The sequence below is a fragment of the Mixophyes fleayi genome, chromosome 6 (genome assembly GCF_038048845.1).
Source record: "Mixophyes fleayi isolate aMixFle1 chromosome 6, aMixFle1.hap1, whole genome shotgun sequence".
NCBI classification, from domain to species: Eukaryota; Metazoa; Chordata; class Amphibia; order Anura; family Limnodynastidae; genus Mixophyes; species Mixophyes fleayi.
The window spans coordinates 171,482,748-171,505,550 of record NC_134407.1 but is presented as its reverse complement, the minus strand read 5'-3'; the positions used below and the strand labels follow the sequence as shown (position 1 = coordinate 171,505,550).

Below are 22,803 nucleotides of genomic sequence, written 5' to 3'. Positions count from 1 at the left end.
TTAGGTATTTTACGTGCTGGATTTTATGCTTTCTCTAATGTTGCTTTTCTCCCCCATTTGGTTAATATATCTGCATGCACCCATTATTTAAAATTTTGCCTTGAGCAAAGCAAATAATTGGCAGCCAATCCTTGAACATATTTTTGATACTAAATCTGCTTTTGTACCCTTTCTTGATGCTTTGCCTTAAGCAAGAGAAAGGCTGGCTGCCAGCTTGTGAAAAATATTTTAGTGACAATTTTCTGTCTTATAAGGTGCGTGTAACACATATAGAGGCCTATTTATCAAAGGGTGAAAAAGCCGTCTTGCCATAGCGCCTGTTTTGTCTTTGCCATGTATTAAGGGGGGTTCTGGTAATAATAAGATCTTTATTGCTGGTAATAGAATTCATTATTTTGCATCAGAGAGACTATTTACCAAGTATAGCGGCATTTCAAGCACTGAATGAAGCCACTGGAAAAAAATTATTGATTAATTTGTTTAGTACATCATTTGAAATGATTAGGGCTTTGTCCCCCCCCCCCCCCCCCCCCTCCCCCTTGAGAACAAGGTAATAAGTAACTAAGCTGCCATGGCAATAAATGATACTTACCTACTTTTGACACCAGCCATCCGGGAGGGGGTCTGTCGAGGGGGCGTGGGCACGCGTGATGCCCCGTTAGGCGCGGTTAGCCCCGCCCCCACAATTTAAAGCAACGGGGAGATGCTGGATCTGGGATTTTTGCCTACTCTCTCGGGAGTCCGGGAGAACTCCCAAAAAATTCGGGAGTCTCCCGAACATTCCGGGAGAATAGGCAACTATGCAATAAATATTTATAAATCGGGATGAAAAGAAATTTACTGGTGCTATAAGAGCCAATATAAAATCATGCTTCTTTCCATGATAACAAGTTTTTAAGAGATAGTTTGTTGCTATTTTTTTGCAGTTGGCAATTAGATTTGTTATACAAAATGACGAATAGAGGTGGAAGTTAGTAAATTGGGACATGCCTTCGGTGAAATGTAAAATGTCGATATGGCTTAACCAGCTAAAGTGTGCTGGTGGAGTGGAGAGTAAAACATAAAAGTAGAGCTAACTTTCATGAAACGTAATTTTTAGGTGGCAATTCAATTGACTGCGTTGTTCGTATGAATAACGCGGCCCACTACGGTAATAGTGCGTATTTACTACTGTTAGTACGGAAATGTCAATGCTGATTTTTGCTCGCAACGGTATTCTCACGAACAATGCGCTCAATTTAATTCCCCCCTTAAAATGTATTAATGCAATACAGTAGCAAGAATGTGTTCCTAGAATACCAAAGGCACTTACACAAAGATTTTCTATGTGTTAACAGAATTATTTAGGTGCATATTTATCAAAGGGTGAAAAGCCCTATTGCTGATGAAAACGGGTCTTCTCCTGACAATAAGGCATTTTATCGCTAGTCATCCTCCTACTCATCTTACAACTGTATGATTGTTTTTATTTACCATCAGTTTTTAGGCATTTTATTGGTCGCTTTGTTCTGAAAGTTTGCTGTAACACAATATTTTGGTTTATATCTTGAGGTAGGGCGCAGTAGTTTTCTCATACATTGTGAGCATTTTCAAAATAGTTCATGATTATACAATTCTATACTTTTTCTTTTAATTATACCACCAGAAAGGACCACGCTTACTATGTGCTCTTTAATGTTCATGTAATACACCTGGTTGGTATGGCATAGGTCTCGGTGAGCTTTATTAGCTTCCTAATAAATTTGTAACGTAACATTTATTGATATTTTAACAATTCAGGTTTACTGTGACACATGTACGCTCAGAAAATGTTTTAGTACAAGACTACAGACCATGAATTGTCCCACATTCTCTCTCTGATGATTTACGCTTTATTTAGGTGTGTTGAGCCAGTGGTGTCATTTTATGGCAGCGACAAAGGGTTTTGCTGGCAGGGGACTGTATACAACAGCATGGGTCTGTTATGCTGGCCATATACTTGTGTGCTGTGGACACTGGGACTGGATGTGGTGGTCCTAAAGATGTGATTAACTACTTGAGTCCGATTTTAGTTCATCAGCCATATCAGAAGACATTACGCAGCATTGACCGGTGTGCAGTGACATCTCTCATAGGGTATGCAGTCAGGAAAACACTGACGAATCAGTAGATCCCTATGTCATGCTGCGATTGAAAAGATGTTAGATGAGCCATTAGAGATGGCAGGATACTGTTAGGGAAGGGAATCCATTCATTATCAAAACTGTAGCGGAGGCACACACAAAATGGCCGCAGGGAGGACACTGTTCTTATATACTCTTTTTTTAAAATATTTTGTAGATTGCTGTAGAATTCAACAAATCTTTACGAGACGCCTGCAGGCTATATCTCTGCAAATGACTACCCCTGCAGAGCCTTGTGGGTAGAGATGTGTAACACAGAGATGGCCCTGTTGTGGTATAGGATGCCCACAGGCTGTTTCCTGTCTTGGTTGTGTCACACAATCAGGTCACTGTGAGTAATTAGAACAATGAGTCACAGACAGAAGGACCAGAGCATTAGTTTGATCTATTAGCATGGATGTTATGCCATTATGAGTCTATATGCGAGTAAAGGCTTAGAGTTCATGCATCTGTACAGGATAATAAGCATGTGTGTTTGCAGGCTATTGTATATGTCTGTATGAATTAACTCTGTATGTATATAACAGTCAGTATTTAACTTATGTGCAAAACAAAATGCTTATTTGCACCCCTTGCATTGTAACATGGTTTTGTCCAGGAGACTGAAATAAGAAGTTTCTCAAGTTAAGATCCTTAATGAATCAGGCCCTAGGTTATGAAGTAATGCTGTTGTCTTATGTGGTAAGAAAGAGTGGACATCAGGTCCATTATATTGGTCTTTTGGCCTTGAGTAATGATGGCGTTATTGGTGTGATCTAACAGTTGATAGTGGGTGTTATTAATATTATTGAAGACTGGGGTATACTACTGGTATTACTAAAATTTATGCACCTAAAACAATAGCAGGAAGTAAGGAATTATTTTCATTGGCGAATCCATCGTTTTTTCATTACAGAGTAATTGTAACGAGGGGCATTTTAACTGTATTGTTAGTATTGAAGACATATACCAATTTAAAATATGACATTTTAAGAAACATATAGCCAGGATGTTCTTATAGACATTTTTAATTATATTCATCCATGAGAGCACTGTAGCACATAGCATAATGCTAAATGGCTTAGCCACACTGGGTTAGATTCATTAGGCAAGAAATTTAGTAAGATTTCTTACTTATGTTTTCTGGACAAAACCATGTTACAATGCAAGGGGCACAAAATTAGTTTATTATTTTGCACATAAGTTAAATACTGGCTGTTTTTTAAGGTAGCACACAAATATCAACTTTAAATTTCATTGTACAAATAAGCTTTCAAGTATTTGTGTTCTACGGGAAAAAACAGACAGTATTTAACTTATGTGCAAAATAATAAACTAATTTGCACCCCTTGCATTGTAACATGGTTTTGTCCAGAAAACTTAAGTAAGAAAACTTACTAAATTTCTTGCCTAAGTTCCTTAATGAATCAGGCCCACTGATAGGATGTCAAAAACTAGACCTTGGCTTTTACATTTAAACTTATCCCTGTAGGGTATCCATACCATGCAATGATTGTAATATGATTACAGTTATGTGATGCTATTTTATGCGGTACATGCACCAGAAAATTATATGTGGCAGTGTTGTCTGATACGGACATTTCTTACACAGTTCTTTAATACTGATAAGAGAACTATGCATTGCATGTATAATACTATATCTAAGTGGTGAGATATGAAGTTAGAAATGAAAAATATTTTCATGTCCAAGATGCGTAGGAAATAAATGACACATTATATGCAATGACTTAGCCTCAGGCTTAAACTCAGTAAATTGTATCCTGAGGTGATATTGGTGAGAGTGTAGACATTAATATTATAACTTCAGTTACAACAAAATGCAAAATGAAGAAGCTTCGATATCACAGCTTGGCTTCATTAGCAGCAGATAATCTGTGAGATAACTTGGGTTACGTAGTTCATGACCCTTTTGAAGACCGTGAAAAGAACGCCAGTAGAAAATGCCTATCAACCTTTGTAAGTGAAGGTGGAAACTGTAAAAAGGGAATATATTAAGAGCCTTTTATGAGAAATTGTTCAAGCATAAAACTGAAATCGACTAGACTAGAATTAAATTATTAGTAATAAAGAGATTAGATGGGAATATTTCGGAGTCTTATAGTGTTTTCTGAGATAGTAATACCAGATCTTGTAGTAGTGTATAACCACTTTACAATAAACTGCAACAATAGTCCTCATAGCCAAAAAAGATAATGTTTTTAAGGCTTAGTGCAGTAGCAGAAAGTCAGAAGATCCGTCTACACCAATCATGTGTCGATAAAAATATAGAGGACGCATTCATTCTAATATGATGAACATGTGCTGTATTTTGTAGGCTATATCAAACCAAAGACAACCGAGTGCACCATACTTTTTTGGTTGAAGCATTATTGAGGTATGGAATTTCAGAAATATTCATAAGATGGTAAAAGGTTTTTTATACAAAGAATCAAAGGGCTTTCTCCCCTTTGAAGACTAAACCAGAAGTTCCCCATTAGTCCATGTAATTTAAGTCTAGAAGCTATACTGATAAAGATCCAAAATAATCAACATATAATAGGTGCAGATTTAATTTTGGGAAGGTAACTTAAAACTGTTAAGTATGTGCATGTGCAGATGACAGTCGTTTTAAATTCAGGATCTTACAGATAAGCCCTATAGGAAGGATTGAATGCCGTTCCTAATTCTATGGCTGCTAAGTGATGATCTTTGGAATGAAGGATCAGCTGATGGCTTTCCAATTCATAGAAACAGAGAATCTGACAGCAGATAAGAACCACATGGCTAATTTAGTCCACCCATTGTTATTCCTAAAAACCTGAGACTATATTTAACCTTTAGCAGGAGTGGGAAGTGCCTGTATGAAAACTGAACTGAGTGGCTGGAGCCTGGGAAGCTCTATGGATTTTGATACCGTGAAATTCATTTTAGATGCATTTTAACACACACTATAAGCATTATATAAGACATTAAACAATGCAAGGCTAGCCACACTTTATTTATTTACATGCATCTGAGAATTCAAATGCCTAGGTAATGATAACTGGGTAGGTAAGGGGATGGATTACTAGCTTGGAAATGTACTTCTAGGGGATACCTATGTCATAAAACCCCTGTATTGGTTATTAGTGTCACAAGATTTAATATTTCATCAAACAAAACATAACCATCTATTAAATGACTATAAAGTCATTAGTTAAACTCAAAATGTGCAGGGTGTGTGTACAGACTGAAATAAATGGAGTCTTATGAAGCAGATGCACAGTGTACATAGCTGTGGTGTATACAGTACAGTGAGGCACTTACTATTTATGGTTTTAGGATCACACCACACAGAGTTTCTCACACATGAGTGAGCACAGGGGCCAGCACTGGCATCTTGGAGAGCAGAGTGCTTTCAGTAAGCCACTGCTGCTTGCTCCTGGCACCGTGACCTCCGCAGCCTGTCCCGAGAAACTGCGCATTCACAGTTTGACATCATCCCGCCACTGTCCCAGCCTTCCTGACAATCGCGGGTCACTGTATGAAGGCAAGATGTGTGGGTTGCACCCTCGGGCTATACAATTTAGTAACTTTGCTATTGCTACATATGTGAACATGTAATTAGATGCAGTTTGGAATTATGTAAACAATTTAAAATGAATAAAATATATCGCTCAACATGGGGATCGAACCAACCATATAAATGCAGAAAATAAGTGGGAAGAAGTGCCGAAATGTCATACCAGCACATTCTGGCCTACTTTGGGCATTTTTTCAGATTTACAATAGCCGTATGTCTTTGAGCTTATGAGCTGAGCATTTGAAATACAAATGTATATGGCTCAGAGAATAAATAATAGATAGTGATATTTGCAATCAATACATAAGTGGAGTCACACTGTGCAACTGATCAGTACTGAAAAATATGGATGTTTCACAGACAATAATTGTCATGGACAAATCTTTAAAACCTGAGATAGTCCCTGAAAAGTAGGGACTGCAACTATGTAAAAACTGCTCTAATGTCCCTTTATCTTCCTGTTTTATTTCAGACAAAAAGAGTCAACTAGGTTTGGAGGGATAAGAAAAAGATTAAATAAATAGGAGGGATTGTCCAAATATGACATTAGGCAGTGCTTTCAGGTGATGCTTTGCAAAGCATGTGTATTTCATTATCAAAAGCAAAATCTCTCTATTATTACAATGAATGAGTTATATTTTTCCTGGCCTCTCAATTTAACTGTATCTTACTATACCTTCCTTCAGTATTGCCAATAATCTGTCTAGTGATCTTTGGAACAGTCAGTGTTTGTTTTATATACACAGCGTCCCAAATAGTTTTAGTTTGTATTTCTTTGCGGTTTGGGAATAAGACCTGGATCAAGATCTGTAAACACAAAGCCAAGATCTCTTCATATTTAATGATTTTTTTTCACAATTTAGAGCAACTTAGGATTTGGATGTGTGGAGAAGCTACTGTGACTCCTATAATGTAATGAATATTCAGCCTTTCTTGCAATGCAAAAACCTTTTCAAAGTCTTAAGCAGACTTAAAAAAAGGAAATTATCCTTACGAATTATGCACACCAGTAAAATGGTTTTTACAGCTTAAATAAACCCCTGCATTACTAGGCACTTGCAGATAAACATTGAAATTGGCATATATGGCAATTTCACTGGTTTAAGAGACGAATAAACATAAATACTAGTCTTGTTTAAAATGTCTACTGGTAACATGCACATTTATTCATATAGAAATTACAGCAGTTAACCTGTACGGTAGATATGAGATAAAGGGACAGCACGGTGGCTTAGCAGTTAGCACTTCTGCCTCACAGCACTGGGGTCATGAGTTCAATTCCCGACCATGGCCTTATCTGTGTGGAGTTTGTATGTTCTCCCTGTGTTTGCGTGGGTTTCCTCCTGGTGCTCCGGTTTCCTCCCACACTCCAAAAACATACTAGTAGGTTAATTGGCTGCTATCAAAATTGATGTAAAATGTAAAAAGAGTACAATGTATATATATTGGGGGTGATTCAATGCAGTACAAGTTGCCTCACACGAACTATTCAGGAGGTGCGATCAAAATAATCAAGCCCTATTGCCAGGTGCCATGAGCATTGCGGGGCCCGGAATAGAATAGATCTCCTGGCATTCAGCACATATAAATCAATTCACTAATCTTTTATTACTGACTCCTACAGAAAGTCTTTTATCATGTAAGTTTTAGATTTGTTATAATATTTTGATTTTTAATAGCATTTAGTGTTCAAAAATGATATTTTAAAATACATTTTTAAATATATTTTTTTATCAATTCTTAAAATTTGGTATTAAACTTCCTGCTTTTTTGCAAGTTGGAGAACCTTAAAACATGTCTCAGTGATGTCATTGGTTCTTAGTAAATGAATAAGTTGCACTAGCATGCATACTGGTTTAACGCCAAAACATGGCTGCCTTCATTGTATTAGTTTGATGGATCCTCTTTCAGAAACTGGTTATTTGCAGTAATAGGTCTACTATAACAGTTCTGCACTACATGCCTCACAGCTCACTGAAGTCACTAGTTCCTAGTTCATTGGTAGGCCCATATACTGACTCCATTTCAGCTCTCAATTTCTCACTGACACTGGGCTACAATTCCCAGAACTCTCAGCTGATAATGTGGTGCTTGAGTGTCTGAGAATAGACATTCTTCAACAACTTAGATTCCTAACTTTCTATATTTCCATTTATACTCACTGTAGCACACTGTGTCTGTTATCAATGTACACTCTTTTTCCATGATCTCGTCATCCTCGCAGATAGTGCATGGTAGACAGGGGTCCATGTTGTTGTCCACATTTGAATAGGTCCAGTCAGGGCATTTTTCACACACTGTGTCCTGGTTCATAGAACAGGATAGGATCATACCATTTCCAATGGGGCATGTCCTGCATCGATTACACTCCCCATTCTCCTCATTTTGGTAGAATCCATAGGCACAAGCACAAACGGCATCATCAGTTTCCACACAGGGTGCGATCATACGTTTGTTGCCATCACACTCAGTACACGCTTTACAGGCTTCGCTGTAACTGGTAATGTCTGAATAGGTTACACCTGGGAAGGAAGAGAGAAAGACAGAGTCAGCACTGTACCATAAAAACCATATGTATAATCTAAGTTCTCTGGTGATAACATGTTCACAAGGATTAAATGTGCTGTGGAAGTCAAATGACTCTAGTGACTTTGGCTTTTTAGGTATATGAAGCAAAAATGTTAGTTCCTATTGTAATCACTTTCAGATCAGAGTTTCCTTGATCCATGATGTCTGACAATATCTAATGAAAACTTAAGCCCTTCCTGTGCAGTAAGTTACTTTGTATGTGTTCCATGGGATAATCTACAGGAGTAACAGCTAAAGCATTACTGCCTTGTAGTCTTGATAATATCCTAAGCAGAACTTGGTCTTAAAAGATTACTTATCAAGCGTCCAACATTCAACAACCTGCAGGTCCTCGGCTTCTTGAACAAGCGTGTTCCATCGCGCTCCTATCAGCAGTGCGCTACTGGTGGATAACACACTGCCTCCTTAAAAAAAGTGGATGACAGGATTGGGGAGAGTCCAGTAAAATCTACTATATACTCTCATTAATTCTGCCAATCGAGTCTATTTTCAGACAGGCAACTTGTTGTCCACCGACAATATTCTGCCAGTAGGAGCAAACAGAACAACCGTTGGGGGTGGAATCAGCCATGTGAAAGCCGGACCTCAGGTAAGAAACCATTTGAGAACTGGTTTTACTTAGTATTCTACCCAAAATGGAATTTTCAGTTCTGGATGGAATTATAATTTAATGCTGCTGCCTGAGTAAAAGCCTAATTGTAATCTTCAGTTATTAACACACATGCCATTCGTGAGAAAATCAGTTATAAAACTGCCTCCTTTCCTCTCTGTCTTGTGCTACCTGCTATAATGACCATAATTATTCAAATTGACTGTTGGTGTGGGTTGACGCTCCTGTGACACTTATCTCTTGTGATCAATCAAAGCATATGTGTTAGAGATATTTCCAATCAATGGTTATAGATACAACTATAATTTTTTTTTTACATTTTTGCATTTTATAACCAGGATATATAACTTTTATACTGAGGTATGACTGCAGCTATAGGTATGTTATATGTGAAAACGTCTAGCAGTTGACTAAATACATTTCACAATCAATTGCAACAGTGACTTTAGTAAATTAAAAGAAGGTATTGCACACATTAAAAAAATAGTAATTACTAGAATAAAAACAATAAAGTTAAGCATTCTTTTGTAATGAAATAAATTGTTAACTACATTTAAATGTAAAATGTAAAAATGTAAATGTAAAAAAGACAGAAATCATACCTTAATGATTATTAAGAGACAGTGAGTATATTTATGATATATAGAGCTCTAGTGTAGTCTCACATAGAATAAAGAGCTCTTTGGCCTTCTCAAGTGGAGAACAGGCAAACCATAGCTATTTCAAGCCTGACTCATGTATGACTCACAGTGTCATTATACTGTACACAAAGCAGGACCAAGCAGCTTAGATAATGATCACAAGGCAGAAATAAAGTGAATATATACAATATTTCTTAGAAGCAAAATTTCAATAAACATCTCTCAAAATTATTAAATAAATGTCCAAGGATACACAGTTGATGACTGTAAAAATGTATTTCCCTACGTAATATATAACATTTTATTGCCTTGATATGGATGTGTATAATAAGCTGTATTTTATACTGTGTGGAAGATTGCTGGACAGCTGGCAATTGCCTATGCAACCACAAGTGTATAACCTATGCAGAACATCGCGACAAATAGGTATAATTTATAATGCAAAAATACAGCACTGCCCAAAATTCAGTTTTCCCTGATGCATGACATGATGTGACTGCTTTTTTACGCCTATTACACTTAGTTTTTTAAGCAGCTGATTTCCTTTGATTAAGAGCAATTGTCTGAGCTGGATGAATGAGATATTCTACATAGATAAGTGTCTAGTTGCAATTATGAGGGTGACAATAAAATGAGAGTAAAGTTATGCACACAAGTTATTGAAACGAGCTGCAAGTGGTGGAGACTGAAGGCATTGAAACTTTTGTGCAGAATTGCAGAGCTTTTCTATCTCCAAACTGGCATTATAAGCTTTCAAAGTAGTTCCATATGTTCAGCCTAAACACACAAGACGTGCAAAGTAAGGTGTTTATAATATGTTTGATGTCATGTATTTAATATAATTATTCTATTTGAAATTATGACAACCCAACACCCACCTTACTTTAGGAGCTGAATGAGTGTTGAGGAAATTGCAAAACTTTTTAATTATTAAGTGCGAGGTTCAAATGTGTATCTAAACAGTGCTCTGACTGGTATTTGCATCCCCCTACACAGATACACAGATACGTAACAGTCCCCATGAGAACAATGGTTGCACCAAATGGGTCTGAGCAAGGAGGCTGCAGAGCGGTACAATAATAAGTGTCTACAGGCAGCAGTGATGCATGGTGGAGGTTCCTTGTAAGTGTGGGGCTGCATTTCAGCAAATGAAGTTGGGGATTTGGTCAGGATCAATGGTGCCCTCAATGCTAAAAAATACAGGCAGGTACTTATCCATCATGCAATACCATCAGGGAGACTTCTGATTGGTTCCAAATTTATTCTGCAGGACAACGACCCCAAACATACAACCAATGTCATTAAGAACTATCTTCATTGTAAAGAAGAACAAGGAGTCCTGTAAGTGATGATATGGCCCCCACAGAGCTCTGATCTCAACATCATCAAGTCTGTCTGGGAGACAGAAGGATATGAGCAAGCCTACATCCACCGAAGATCTGTGGTTAGTTCTCCAAGATGTTTGGAACAACCTCCCTGCCGAGTTCCTTCAAAAACTGTGTGCAAGTGTACCTAGAAGAATTGATCCATTGATGCTGTTTTAAAGGCAAAAGGTGGTCCCACCAAATATTGATTTGATTTAGATTTCTCTTCTGATCATTCACTTTGCATTTTGTTAATTGATAAAAACAAACTACTAACACTTCTATTTTTGAAAGCATTCTTACTTTGCAGCATTTTTTCCACACCTGCCTAAAACTTTTGCACAGTACTGTATGTATATATATGTATATGTGTATATACATGTGTGTGCGAATGTCATATAAACATTTTTTATATTGGATCTCATTGTACTTTCATTTTAGTGGCTCGTTAGTTCTAATGGCAAACATAGGTTAATTTATGAAAAAGATACCCAAGCATTCATTAGACTTCACATTCATCTGACATGGAATATTTTTATTAATACAGCTGGCAATAAATAATTCCCTTTTAAATCATGACCCAAATTGTAATAGTATGTCATATGATATCTTTAATATAACTTTCCATTCTAATAGAGGAGACACTTGTCTAAATTGACATCCTGTGTGGGAATGAGGGATCTGAATATATGGTATCATTACATTATAGTGCCAGGAGAAAGAGGGGAAAAAGATTGCCCACAGAGCAATTCTGTGACTAGTGTTTCACCTTTATGGAAAGATAATTCCAGATTTCCACCGTCGACTATGCCAGAAAAAAACAACTTTATATTAAGTTACATAGTTTATATAGCATTTGTTTACTGTTTAATAATTTCGGTTTTAATAGACCTAGAGGATATTAATGCACTAGCCTGTGGATCCTGAATCCATACCCAGATGTAACAGTATTGCCAAAGGACTATTTTATCAAGCTGCAGGTCTGAAAACGTGGAGATGTTGCCTATAGCAACCAATCAGATTCTAGTTATCATTAATTTAGTACATTCTACAAAATGACAGTTAGAATCTGATTGGTTGCTATAGGCAACATCTCCACTTTTTCAAACCCGTAGCTTGATAAATTTACCCCTATGGGTGAGTCACAAATGTCTTTAGCTAAAGAATTTAAAAAATGTTTTATTTAAATGCTATTATTTTGCTATTCACAATTGTTTACTGATTTGTGAACGATCCATTATTTACATTGAATTGAACAAATTTACATTTGTTTTTATCATCATCATCAAGTTAATCAATTCACAAAATCAATTAGTAGATTAAAGAAATGTATTGTAAAGTTATTAACAGTACCTCACATTACAAAGTATCCTAACATTGTTGAAAAAAAATACTTTTAGCAAAATAAATACAAATTTACTAATTTTTGGATTTAATTACAGAATATTTTAACAAAGTATTCCCAAAACTTTAATTAAATAAACATTTCTAAACTGACTTTAAAGTGAGAAATTCATATATTTATTTAAACTGTATTTTTTTTAACAAATTTGCATTGTAAAGTCTGAGCGACTGCCGTTTACCTTCATGCATTATATCTTACAATGTAAATGTTTGAGTTTAGTTGTTCTTTAAGCTCTAGTTAATTAGTAAGCCTTATACTTAACCTTTATGGATAGTACAAAATATATATATTTTTAATTTTAGTTTCATTTACTTTTTGTAGGCACTATAGTTTATCTTTAACTTTCACACATCATCAACATCATCACCAACATTTATTTATATAGCGCCAGCAAATTCCATAGCGCTTTACAATTGGGAACAAACATTAATAAGACAATACTGGGTAAAACATACAGACAAAGAGGTAAGAGAACCCTGCTTGCATGCTTACAATATATAGCACATATTAGCCCGATAGCGATGGTGTCTGTTGAAGGATTCCCACACACTCCTCTGTATTGGCCATGTATTGTGATATGCCGTGGTTACAAAAATAGGTTATGGAGAGACTGGCTGGCGGAACACAGCATCTTGTCCCCTTGAGTAATATACACTTTGAGATGACCCTGTTATGGGTCTTGCAGTACCCATGTGAAAGTACACAGCTCATTTTCCAAGGCATATTGGAATCATTCCTATCCTGGACATTGACCTTTCTATGAAAATTCCAAAATTCCTAACTATATTTTTTGTATACATGAATGTTAATTTTAAGTGTTTTAACGTACATTCTTAAAGCCTGTTAAACACACTTTGACCCTGATTGTCCAAAAAATAATGGGGAATAATATTTGAGATGCATTGGCTTAACCTCAGTTTTGAGAATGTATGTAGAATTCAGTAAAATACAATGAAGTTCTATGTTATCTTACCTCTCTGTCTGTATGTATTACCCAGTATTGTTTTATTAATGTTTGTTCCCAATTGTAAAGCGCTACGGAATTTGCTGCCGCTATATAAATAAATGTTGATGATGATGATTAAGCTCACTAAGTACATAGTACACTATGCTGTAGGGAGGTTTTGAGAACACACTTCCAACGCTCAGTTAAAAGCCAGGACAAACTTTACGGTTTTGTGCAGGCTTGTAGACTAGTGTTGATTTTCAACGGCCGTGTGTATAAGCCAAATTGCGTCATGGTTCTCCCTTGTGGGCTGTGGGCAAAAGTTCAGTATGTTGCAATATGTTGTTCACTATCTTTCAGATTTAAGGAAAACCAATATCAATTCTGTATAGTCCAATTAAATTGTTTTGATTGGAAAACATAGCTATACAAAAAAATTAAATACAGGCTTGTTTCTATAAGTGAGCTCACTATTACAATCAAATATATACTGAAATATTTCTGGAACTTCATAGAGCTAGTTATACATTGGAGACAAGGCTGTTATTATAGGGGGGGAGGAGTTATGCACATTAAACTTTCTGCCTCTAAATCTATACGAGAAGAATGAAGAAGCTGCAGGGAACTAGCTGGAAATGAAAACTAGCTGTTAAAGGAGATGTACACGTAAAATAACTGATTTATATAAAGAAAAGATGTGGGAAGTTATCCTGACACATTGAGAGTGTGATATTTGACAGAATGTCTAAACTGGCTATTACTGTTGTTTTTCCATTCCCCCTAATCCACCTTCTTCTCTCAGCGGAGGTGAACAAGGAACTACAGAGCTCATATCATAGCCAAACACCTGACTTGTGGTTTTGATCTCTTCTTACAGTCCTAATTTAAGTTCATAAGGTGTTACTGTGTCAAACAAATCCCATATGTTTTTGTGCAGCAAACTACTTCACAAATAAATCCTTGTCGTTTAGGGTTATTTTGAGCTGCAGTGTGTCTACCTACTGGCACTAATTAGCATCAATATAAGAGCTTACTTCTTATTCGCTGAGTGACTCATGTGTGCCCATTGACTACACACAGTGGAGTTAGCCAGTTTGTGGGATGGAGATAAACGGTACTCTTGAAAATGCAGCCTAATAATTCACTAAAAGCCGATGACATCACTGGGGCAGCCATTTTGTAAGTCAAACCAAAAATCATGACAACGAAGCCAATCATTTTCCTAGGAACTAGGTATGTCACTGGCATAACTGAACTGGATATTAAATTACCTCAGAAAATAGCTCAATAATATCACTAGTTTCTAGTGAACTGATTGGATGTATTCTTATGAATATTAGGTTCAACCCATATAATGGCTGCCTCCAATGTAGACGTTTTAGTTTCATTCAAATATCTCACTTTAAGACATGTGGGAATCTTCCAAAACTTTGACAGTTGCCTGGCAAACGCTATTGTTAATTGTTCCCGTTTAAGATTTCTTCCCACAGTGAAGTGAAAAGCAATTCAAGATGTTGCAATATTTGGCACACTGTTTTATGTATAAAAAGCAAAAATGTATTTATATTATGTATTGTATCCTAGGTCATTCTAAGTTTTTAGTTGTCTGTCATAACATAGTAGTACTTCTTAGCGTAGCTCAGAGCTGTTTCAAAGAACAGTTCTGAGAAAGCCCTGAAGATCATGACCATAACATGGTACCGCTGTTGTTTTTGGCATTTGGTATACGAGAATAACTGTCAGTCAAAGCTGTTTACCTACAGAATTATTCAGAAGATTATCACTGTACATATTTTTTGTGAAAATTCACTGACTTTGGTCAATAACTAAACTGCTTTGTTACCAACAACATATGCAATGCCAGACTTTCTCTTGCCCAATTTGTTTATAGTTTCTAACTTTAAATATACAATCAGAGCATATCACTCCTTTTTTTTTTATTAAATTTCCTTTGTGTTCATCATTTTCACAACAGTACTGCCCAATTTGAGAGGCCTCATCATGAACATGTAGAACTGAAATGTAGTCATTGTCAAATGTGTGGGAACACGTCTGTTACATGACGTGTTACTACGGTTTGTTTGATCAGGTTCCGAACATCATTTAATATTGAGGGGTAAATTTATCAAGCGGTGGGTTTGAAAAAGTAGACATGTTGCCTGTAGCAACCAATCAGATTCTAGTTATCATTTATTTAGTACATTCTACAAAATGATAGCTAGAATCTGATTGGTTGCTATAGGCAACCTGCAGCTTAATAAATTTACCATGTTGTGCTCATCCATTATGTCCCCAGTTTTGCATTGGGTAGGAATAGAACAACTATAGCCAATCAGATAATCTTTCTCTTAATGTTCACAGCAGCAAATAAAGTTTCAGGTGATGTGTGAGTTGATATCATACTTGCCAACCTTTGAGAAAGCAATTCCGGGAGATCCCGGTCAGGGGGGTGTGATTAGAGGGCCGGAGGGGGTGGTGAATTGCGTTATTTTGGCCTCGTGACAAAACCGTCATTTTGGTGCGGGGGCGGAGCAAAAATTCACCGCGAATAGTATCATTTTGATGAGTGAGTTCCGTATGCGGGATACTTGTCCGCTCTCCCGGGAGTCCAGGAGACCTACCTGAATTTCGAGAGTCTCCTGGACATTCCGGGAGAGCTGGCAAGTATGGCTGATAATGTGGGTGAGAGTGACTAGACCACGTACGTGACTGTGTAAATGAGGACAGGACTACATGAGGCAAGGCTAGTGTAATGACATAGATAGTGGCAGACTGAGAGTTAATTGAGGGAGAGAGAACAGTTTTCCTGTAACACAGAATTATGGGAGTCTCCTGTAAAACTGAAGCAGGCAGGTTGTGCTGTCAAACTCACCTCTATATGAAACACAGATCACATAGCCAACTTATTGTTTAGCTTTAGTTCTGCTTTAAGAGGAGTAGTATCCAATCCCAATATTTTAATTTACAGATGAATTCCCCAGAGATCAGATTTACGGCCTAACATGTGCAGGGGCCCTGCCTTTCTGCATAAACATACGTAACTCCCCAGGGGGGTAACCCTGGTATAAACAGCTCTTTTATAGAAGGTAACTGGTCTTTTAGGTTTATTTTTAAAATTAATCCTCAAAGTGGGGGCTTCTAAAATTTCCCGATCTATGATTTACTCCTTAATTCCTAAAAACTGAACAGCTCAAGATGCTGTAACAATTTTGTTACTTAAAGGCTGTTAAGAAGTAGAAGACGTAGTCTGTGTCTCGGTTTCCAGTGAAGAGGGTACAGGAAATAAGTTAGTTGCTGGCACATCACAGTCCCAACAGGGCATTAGGAATTCCTTACAGTACTTGGCACAATATCCTTCTAGAGGCAAAGATAATTGACTTTCATTCATATCCCTTGTGTAGTGAGAGGCATGATTATTATTATTTTGAACAAAGTACAGTAAGCACAGCAACTCACGCTGCTAGCTGCTGGCCAGCAGATCCATTATCTTGGTTTTATATATTACACCCGAGCATTAACGAAAGGACAACTACTGAAAAATTCAAAAACAACTAATAACTGTTTTGTTAGAGCAAGATAATACTGTTTTCAATGTGATCTTTGTTTACTATCTGAAAAGGAAAGTATAGTAACCAAAATGTCTAAAATAAAACCCCTATACAACCAACATAACTGCCTTTATAATTTTGGCACACAATCTGACAGCAGATTTTAGACAGAAAACTGTCTATTTAGAATCCTAACACCAGTAATTCTGTGACTGTAGGAGTTTTTCTATACTTTGTTTAATATCTTCTTTACTTTTCAAATAGCAAACAATGACCACATACAAAAAAAAAATTGCTGTAATTAAGCTATTGTTCTATTTTGTGATCGTTGCCCATTAATAATTTAAAATCTGATAGGACAAGTGTGCATGGTTTGTCCAATCATTTTCCGTAACACACTTTGGGCTAGATTTACTAAGCTGCGGGTTTAAAAAAGTGGGGATGTTGCCTATAGCAACCAATCAAATTCTAGCTTTCATTTATTTAGTACCTTCTACAAAATGACAGCTACAATCTGATTGGTTGCTATAGGCAACATCCCCACTTTTTCAAACAGGGTTAAATGTAAATATGACCTTAATCCTTTCCAGACGTGAGAAGCTGCAGTCTGCAGATGCAACACTTACAGGGATAGTCACAATGATGCAATTGGGGGATACTTCACACAAATAGGTTTACATCAAGTGCTTTACAACACATATTGCTCAGGACAAATGTACACAACAAATCAAGCTCCTCGGACAATTCAGTACCATCAAAGGTTTAATAATCATGGCCACTTAAAAGATGCAAGTTATTGCAGTCCTTATGAGCTCTTGCCTATTGGTGTTCTGCTGTTGGGATCTGTTGTACAGAAAATACAAAAGATTCAAATCCTGTACCATGATAGTACTTTATCGAATGACATAACTGTGTCTAAGAAGTATACAGGCTCTACTGCTCCTGAGTCCCTCTAGGGTCGCCTCTGTTTGGGAAAGAGGGTTAATAATGGGACGGATGAACAGGACAGTGTCTGGTATCTCATTTCTTTTTAGTTAGGTTATACTAATACTTTCTTGTAAATTGATGGTTACAGATAGGTGGGGTCAGTCAAAGTGAAAGAGACAAAGATCTCACATTAATTATTATGTGAATATTAATACTTTAGCCTAGACAAGAAAGCACTTAAAGGGAAAATATGTCTTGCTATTATTCTTCTACAACCATTCAATAATGCAAGACGGCTGATGTTACCGTATATTTACACTGACTAAATAGACTTACCATCTTCAGGCAACCTCAGCCTATGGCCTTTTATGTGCCCTCCAACAACTTTTACTAAATGCACTGCTTTATCTCCCTAGCGCCAGCCAGCTGTCTTGTTTATCATTGTTGCCGGGGATACAACATAAATCAGATAGTAGCTGTGACATATCCCACGGCAACAAGAACATACGACTCTGCCTGATCATATAATGATATGGCAGAAAGACAGAGAAGGGCGCTAGAGAGATAAACCATGGAATAAATTGCAAAAGGGCATATATAGGCCAATAAAGTAATGGCTGATGTCAGGGTTGTCATAATGGATGTACCAACCATTGACTTCAACAATGACTCTTAGTGGACACATTATAATACGTTCAAAATAGTACAAAAATAGCTTGTGAACAAAGTAAGAGAAAACGTAGTAGATTTCAGTATATGATTTATCTAACAACACAAAGTGGGTCATTTAGTTCACCCTGTCTAGTGCTTCGCTTTTCTGCTGCCTGAGGCTTAAATGAATTGTCCCTTCTTGTTGCTTATATAAATTATCCTAGATATTTGCTTAGGAGTTGTATGCACCTCACAGGACAAATAGTATAATTTTTAAGCATTATTAGATCTATCAACACATTAAATACAACTAAATTATTAGTTTACTTAAAAAAAGGGCATTTTATTAAATTCTCATTCATTTTCCTTTCTGTCTGAGACAGCTGCCTCTGGTTGCCTCATGTTAAGCACACCACTGGTCATACAACATGTTTTAGTGGCTATGTAGAACAATTACAGCAGGAGGAAGTGTACAGTGGGGAAAGCAATTCCCTCTCCTTGACATTGAACCGAGACACAATCTGACTCACTAACAATTCTATAATATACTTCTGCCATGTCTGGCAGTGGAGCAATTGGTGCCTGAAAGCTGTGGTATGCATTGGTTCTAGACAAAATGGGGATATCAACAGCTCAGCATTTCAGTAGATGATATTAAATAATTAGATTAAGATGACACCACTGTTTTACATCATGCACTAATTATATGATTGAATTTAAGTATAAACAACAGCACTGAGTTTGTGGCTTGGCCTGGCGACATAAGGATGCAATATGAGAGAGCTTCCGGTCCTGCTGAGTCAGTGGCGGATCCAGGGGGGGGCGATCTGGGCGATCGCCCCCCCTAGCAGGGGCTTGCTGCCGGCGGCTGCACACTGTGCAGGTCCGTTCGGCAGTGATAATGTGCTGCCCGGCTGCTCTGATTGTGTTTTAAAAACAATCAGAGCAGCGGGACAGCACATTATCACTGCCGAACGGACCTGCACATACTGTGCAGCCGCCGGCAGCCTTAGAAGTTAGAAAGGGGGCGGGGCTTAAATCGCCCCCCCCTACATCGCCCGGGGTAGAAAAAATTTCTAGATCCGCCCCTGTGCTGAGTACGGCTACATGCTAGAAGAGGTTCTCTTGAGTAGATGTGGCGCAGGCAGAGGTAGGAAGTGGACAGACGTGCAAAAAACACTGCCAACCTGCAGCTCAATCTGAGACATTTGTTGACCAAAACATGACTGCCTATGTGTCGCAATTTCTCAACACATGTATTAGAATTCTCCCTAATCATCATCATCATCAGCTATTTTATATAGCGCTACTAATTCCGCAGTGCTGTACAGAGAACTCCCTCACATCAGTCCCTGCCCCATGGGAGCTTACAATCTAAATTCCCTAACATACACAAACACAAGGACAGACTGACAGAATTTGATACTAGCCAATTAACCTACCAGTATGTTTCTGGAATGTGGGAGGAAACCGGAGCACCCGGAGGAAACCCACGCAAACACAGAGAGAACATACAAACTCCAGACAGATAAGGCCATGGTCGGGAATCGAACTCATGTCCCCAGTGCTGTGAGGCAGAAGTGCTAACCACTAAGCCACCATGCTGCCCTAATGAACGAGACGGCTCACTATGTATTTTCAGGATCTTTATTTATTCTTATTTACAGATTTGCTAATGGAATTGTATTGTAACATCTGGATGGACATGATCCCACACATATTACTGCTACCCCTGGATGTCCTTTCCCAACACTTTAAAAGATTTGGTTTTTTTGTTTACTGTTTATATATGAAAGTATATAATAAAAACCATGTTACATATGAAGTCTTTGCCACACAGGAGATCAAAATTCATACAAAAGTTTTAAATGAAAAATGAACTGCAAACCGGACTTGTTTGGTCAAGATGTCAATATATGATGGGTATTTTATATATATTTATTTCTATAAAAAATAAGGGCATTTGCCTCGGAGAAACTGGTCTAGAGCGGTGAAGGTTAACTAAACGCTTTGCTTGGCCAGTCTTTGCACATGTACATGAGTGGCCAAGGTCAGGAAGCCTCTGCCAGAAAAAGCCAGTGAATGTTACTGTTATTGACAGCGGCAGCAGTGCTATCGTGGGCTGTAACCCTTTCATGTATAGGATGATGTGAAGGTAAGCCTTATCGCTGGAAAAACCTAATGTTGTCGCTGGCAACAGGGCTTTCACGCTTTGGTAAATCAGCCCCTATCAATATGCCGTGACGACAATGATTTTCTATCACCACAAATTACCGCTTCTCAGCCACTCCTGGATGCCTCCGCACATGCGTGACCCAGCTTTGTTGGCACACACATGCACAGTGGAAGTGAAAGTCTTGACTTGTGCTACCAGTACCACTTTCATTAAAAAAAAAAAAAAATGTTTAAAAATACAATAAATAGAAATATGCTGTGATTTTTATAAATAAATAAAATATTTTTTCTATGGGTTATCCTTGCTATCGTCATCATGAGATGCTGATAGCAATCAGAGCATGGGGACAGTACATGTACTGCTGCAATTCTTTTAAATAGGCTTCCTTACGCTTTTGCTGTAACCCCTTGATAGATTGGCAGAAGCCCTATATATGGCGAAAACACTCTCTTTCATAAATAGAGCCCTAAGTCCCTTCATTTATTAATAAACAATGTTAATAATAAAATTTGAAGGCTTCGCAAAAAAAAAAGAGGTAACAAGAGGTCATCACAGCAATAAAAGTCCAGTTTAGACATTTTTCTAACAAAATAAACCTCAACGTTCCATTAAATTTCAATTACAGTTTTTATGAGATTCCTCTATTTGATGTTGGATGCAGGCGAGTTCTGAGAGCCTCCAGGCTGCGCTCGGAGAGGGACTGAATATGTAGTGTTTAGGTTAATGCCATTTGTCACACTGGTATTAGAGCAATTAGCATTGTTAACTTATCCCATTAAACTCTTTAGTTTAATAGTTGCCTGATTTGTGAGTCATGCAAGTGATGCTCTTGGATTGATTCCTGTAGCAGGATTATTCTATTGTATTCCATCTTCTTGCCATAACTGGTAATGTGAGAGGTGGTGCCTGTCTCAGCAAGGTTTCTGGATAGTCGGCATAGTGTTAAACTGAGATCAAGGCAACATGTGTTATATATTTGTGAGGGTGTTTGAGGGTGCATTTTACGTGTTACTTTTAATTTATTTATTTTTTTAAAAGCCAATTAAACATAATTTAACGTCTGAAATAATGTAATTAATGGGATCTGTACAAACACACATCATTTTGTGTCAGTTTTGTAGCTGCCTGCATCAAACACAACACTATAAAATATAGTGGAGTTCTATGAGGCTTTGAGAACATACCACCAGCACCCTTTTATATGTGATGACAAAGTACAATGTTTTGTCTATTGTTTTTTAACAGACATTGTCTTCTAACATCCGTGTGTATGAGCCCTTAAGGTTACTATGCTTTTTTTGATGAGCTCCCCTAGGATGCACTGTTGTTTGCAACCGTCTACAAAAGCTAAGCTGTGAGCTTTATAGACTTGGAAAGCTGTCAACTAGTAGATATCTAATTAGCCCAGAAACTGGACAGTGTACCAGGAATCACATTCATTCCAACTTCTCCAGAGTTACTACTGGTGAAAAAAAGTCTTCAACCTCCTCTGCACTTAATTTAGGGCACTTGATTATTGGACCTATGGCTCTGCTCAAGTTCAGGTTATTAGAAGTGGGGGAGGGGGTGGTACTGCTTTCTGTAATGTCTGCGCCATACCTCCTTGTTTATGACAGAAATAGGGGTCAATACTTTAACTCATATCAATCAGACATTTTCATTTTGTTGTGTTATTAACTCATGCATATATAACAAGGCTACTGAATATATGGAGGCTACTGAATATATGGAGTATGTATGTAGTAACCTATTTTGCATTCTTTTTTATTTATCAGCTTTTAGAATGTGGAGGACATTTTCAAGTACGATAGTAGATTAAGAGTTATAATTAATACTGTTTGGACCTTTACATATAGGTCTTGCTAGGTAAAACAGATATAGACTACTTTAGGACTCCTGGTTGGGGTGACTTCAGGGGGTAAATTTATCAAGCTGCGGGTTTGAAAAAGTTTAGATTTTGCCTATGGCAAGGAATCAGATTCTAGCTGTCATTTTGCAGAATGTGCTAAATAAATGATAACTAGAATCTGATTGGTTGCTATAGGCAACATCCCCACTTTTGAAATCCGCAGCTTGTTACATTTACCCCAAGGAGTGAAATTGCTTGTATTAAGAGTTGCTGTAACTCTGTAGACATGCTCGTCAGTGTAGGTCACTCTCCTGGGATCAGTTGTTCCTGTATAACAACATCTGCTCAGTAACAGTGTGAATTTGGTGCTGGAGGACTGGAGGTGTTAATTGAA

At 37.4% G+C, this 22,803-nt stretch overlaps 1 protein-coding gene across 1 annotated transcript in view; it reads right to left on the bottom strand.

Moving 5' to 3' along the window:
• Positions 1-22,803, bottom strand: part of NGFR (nerve growth factor receptor) — a 60,419-nt gene that overhangs the window by 10,398 nt on the left and 27,218 nt on the right. The window contains exon 3 of the mRNA XM_075177201.1: positions 7,866-8,225. Within this exon, the coding sequence (XP_075033302.1) occupies positions 7,866-8,225 (360 nt within the window). The remainder of the gene's footprint in view (positions 1-7,865; positions 8,226-22,803) is intronic.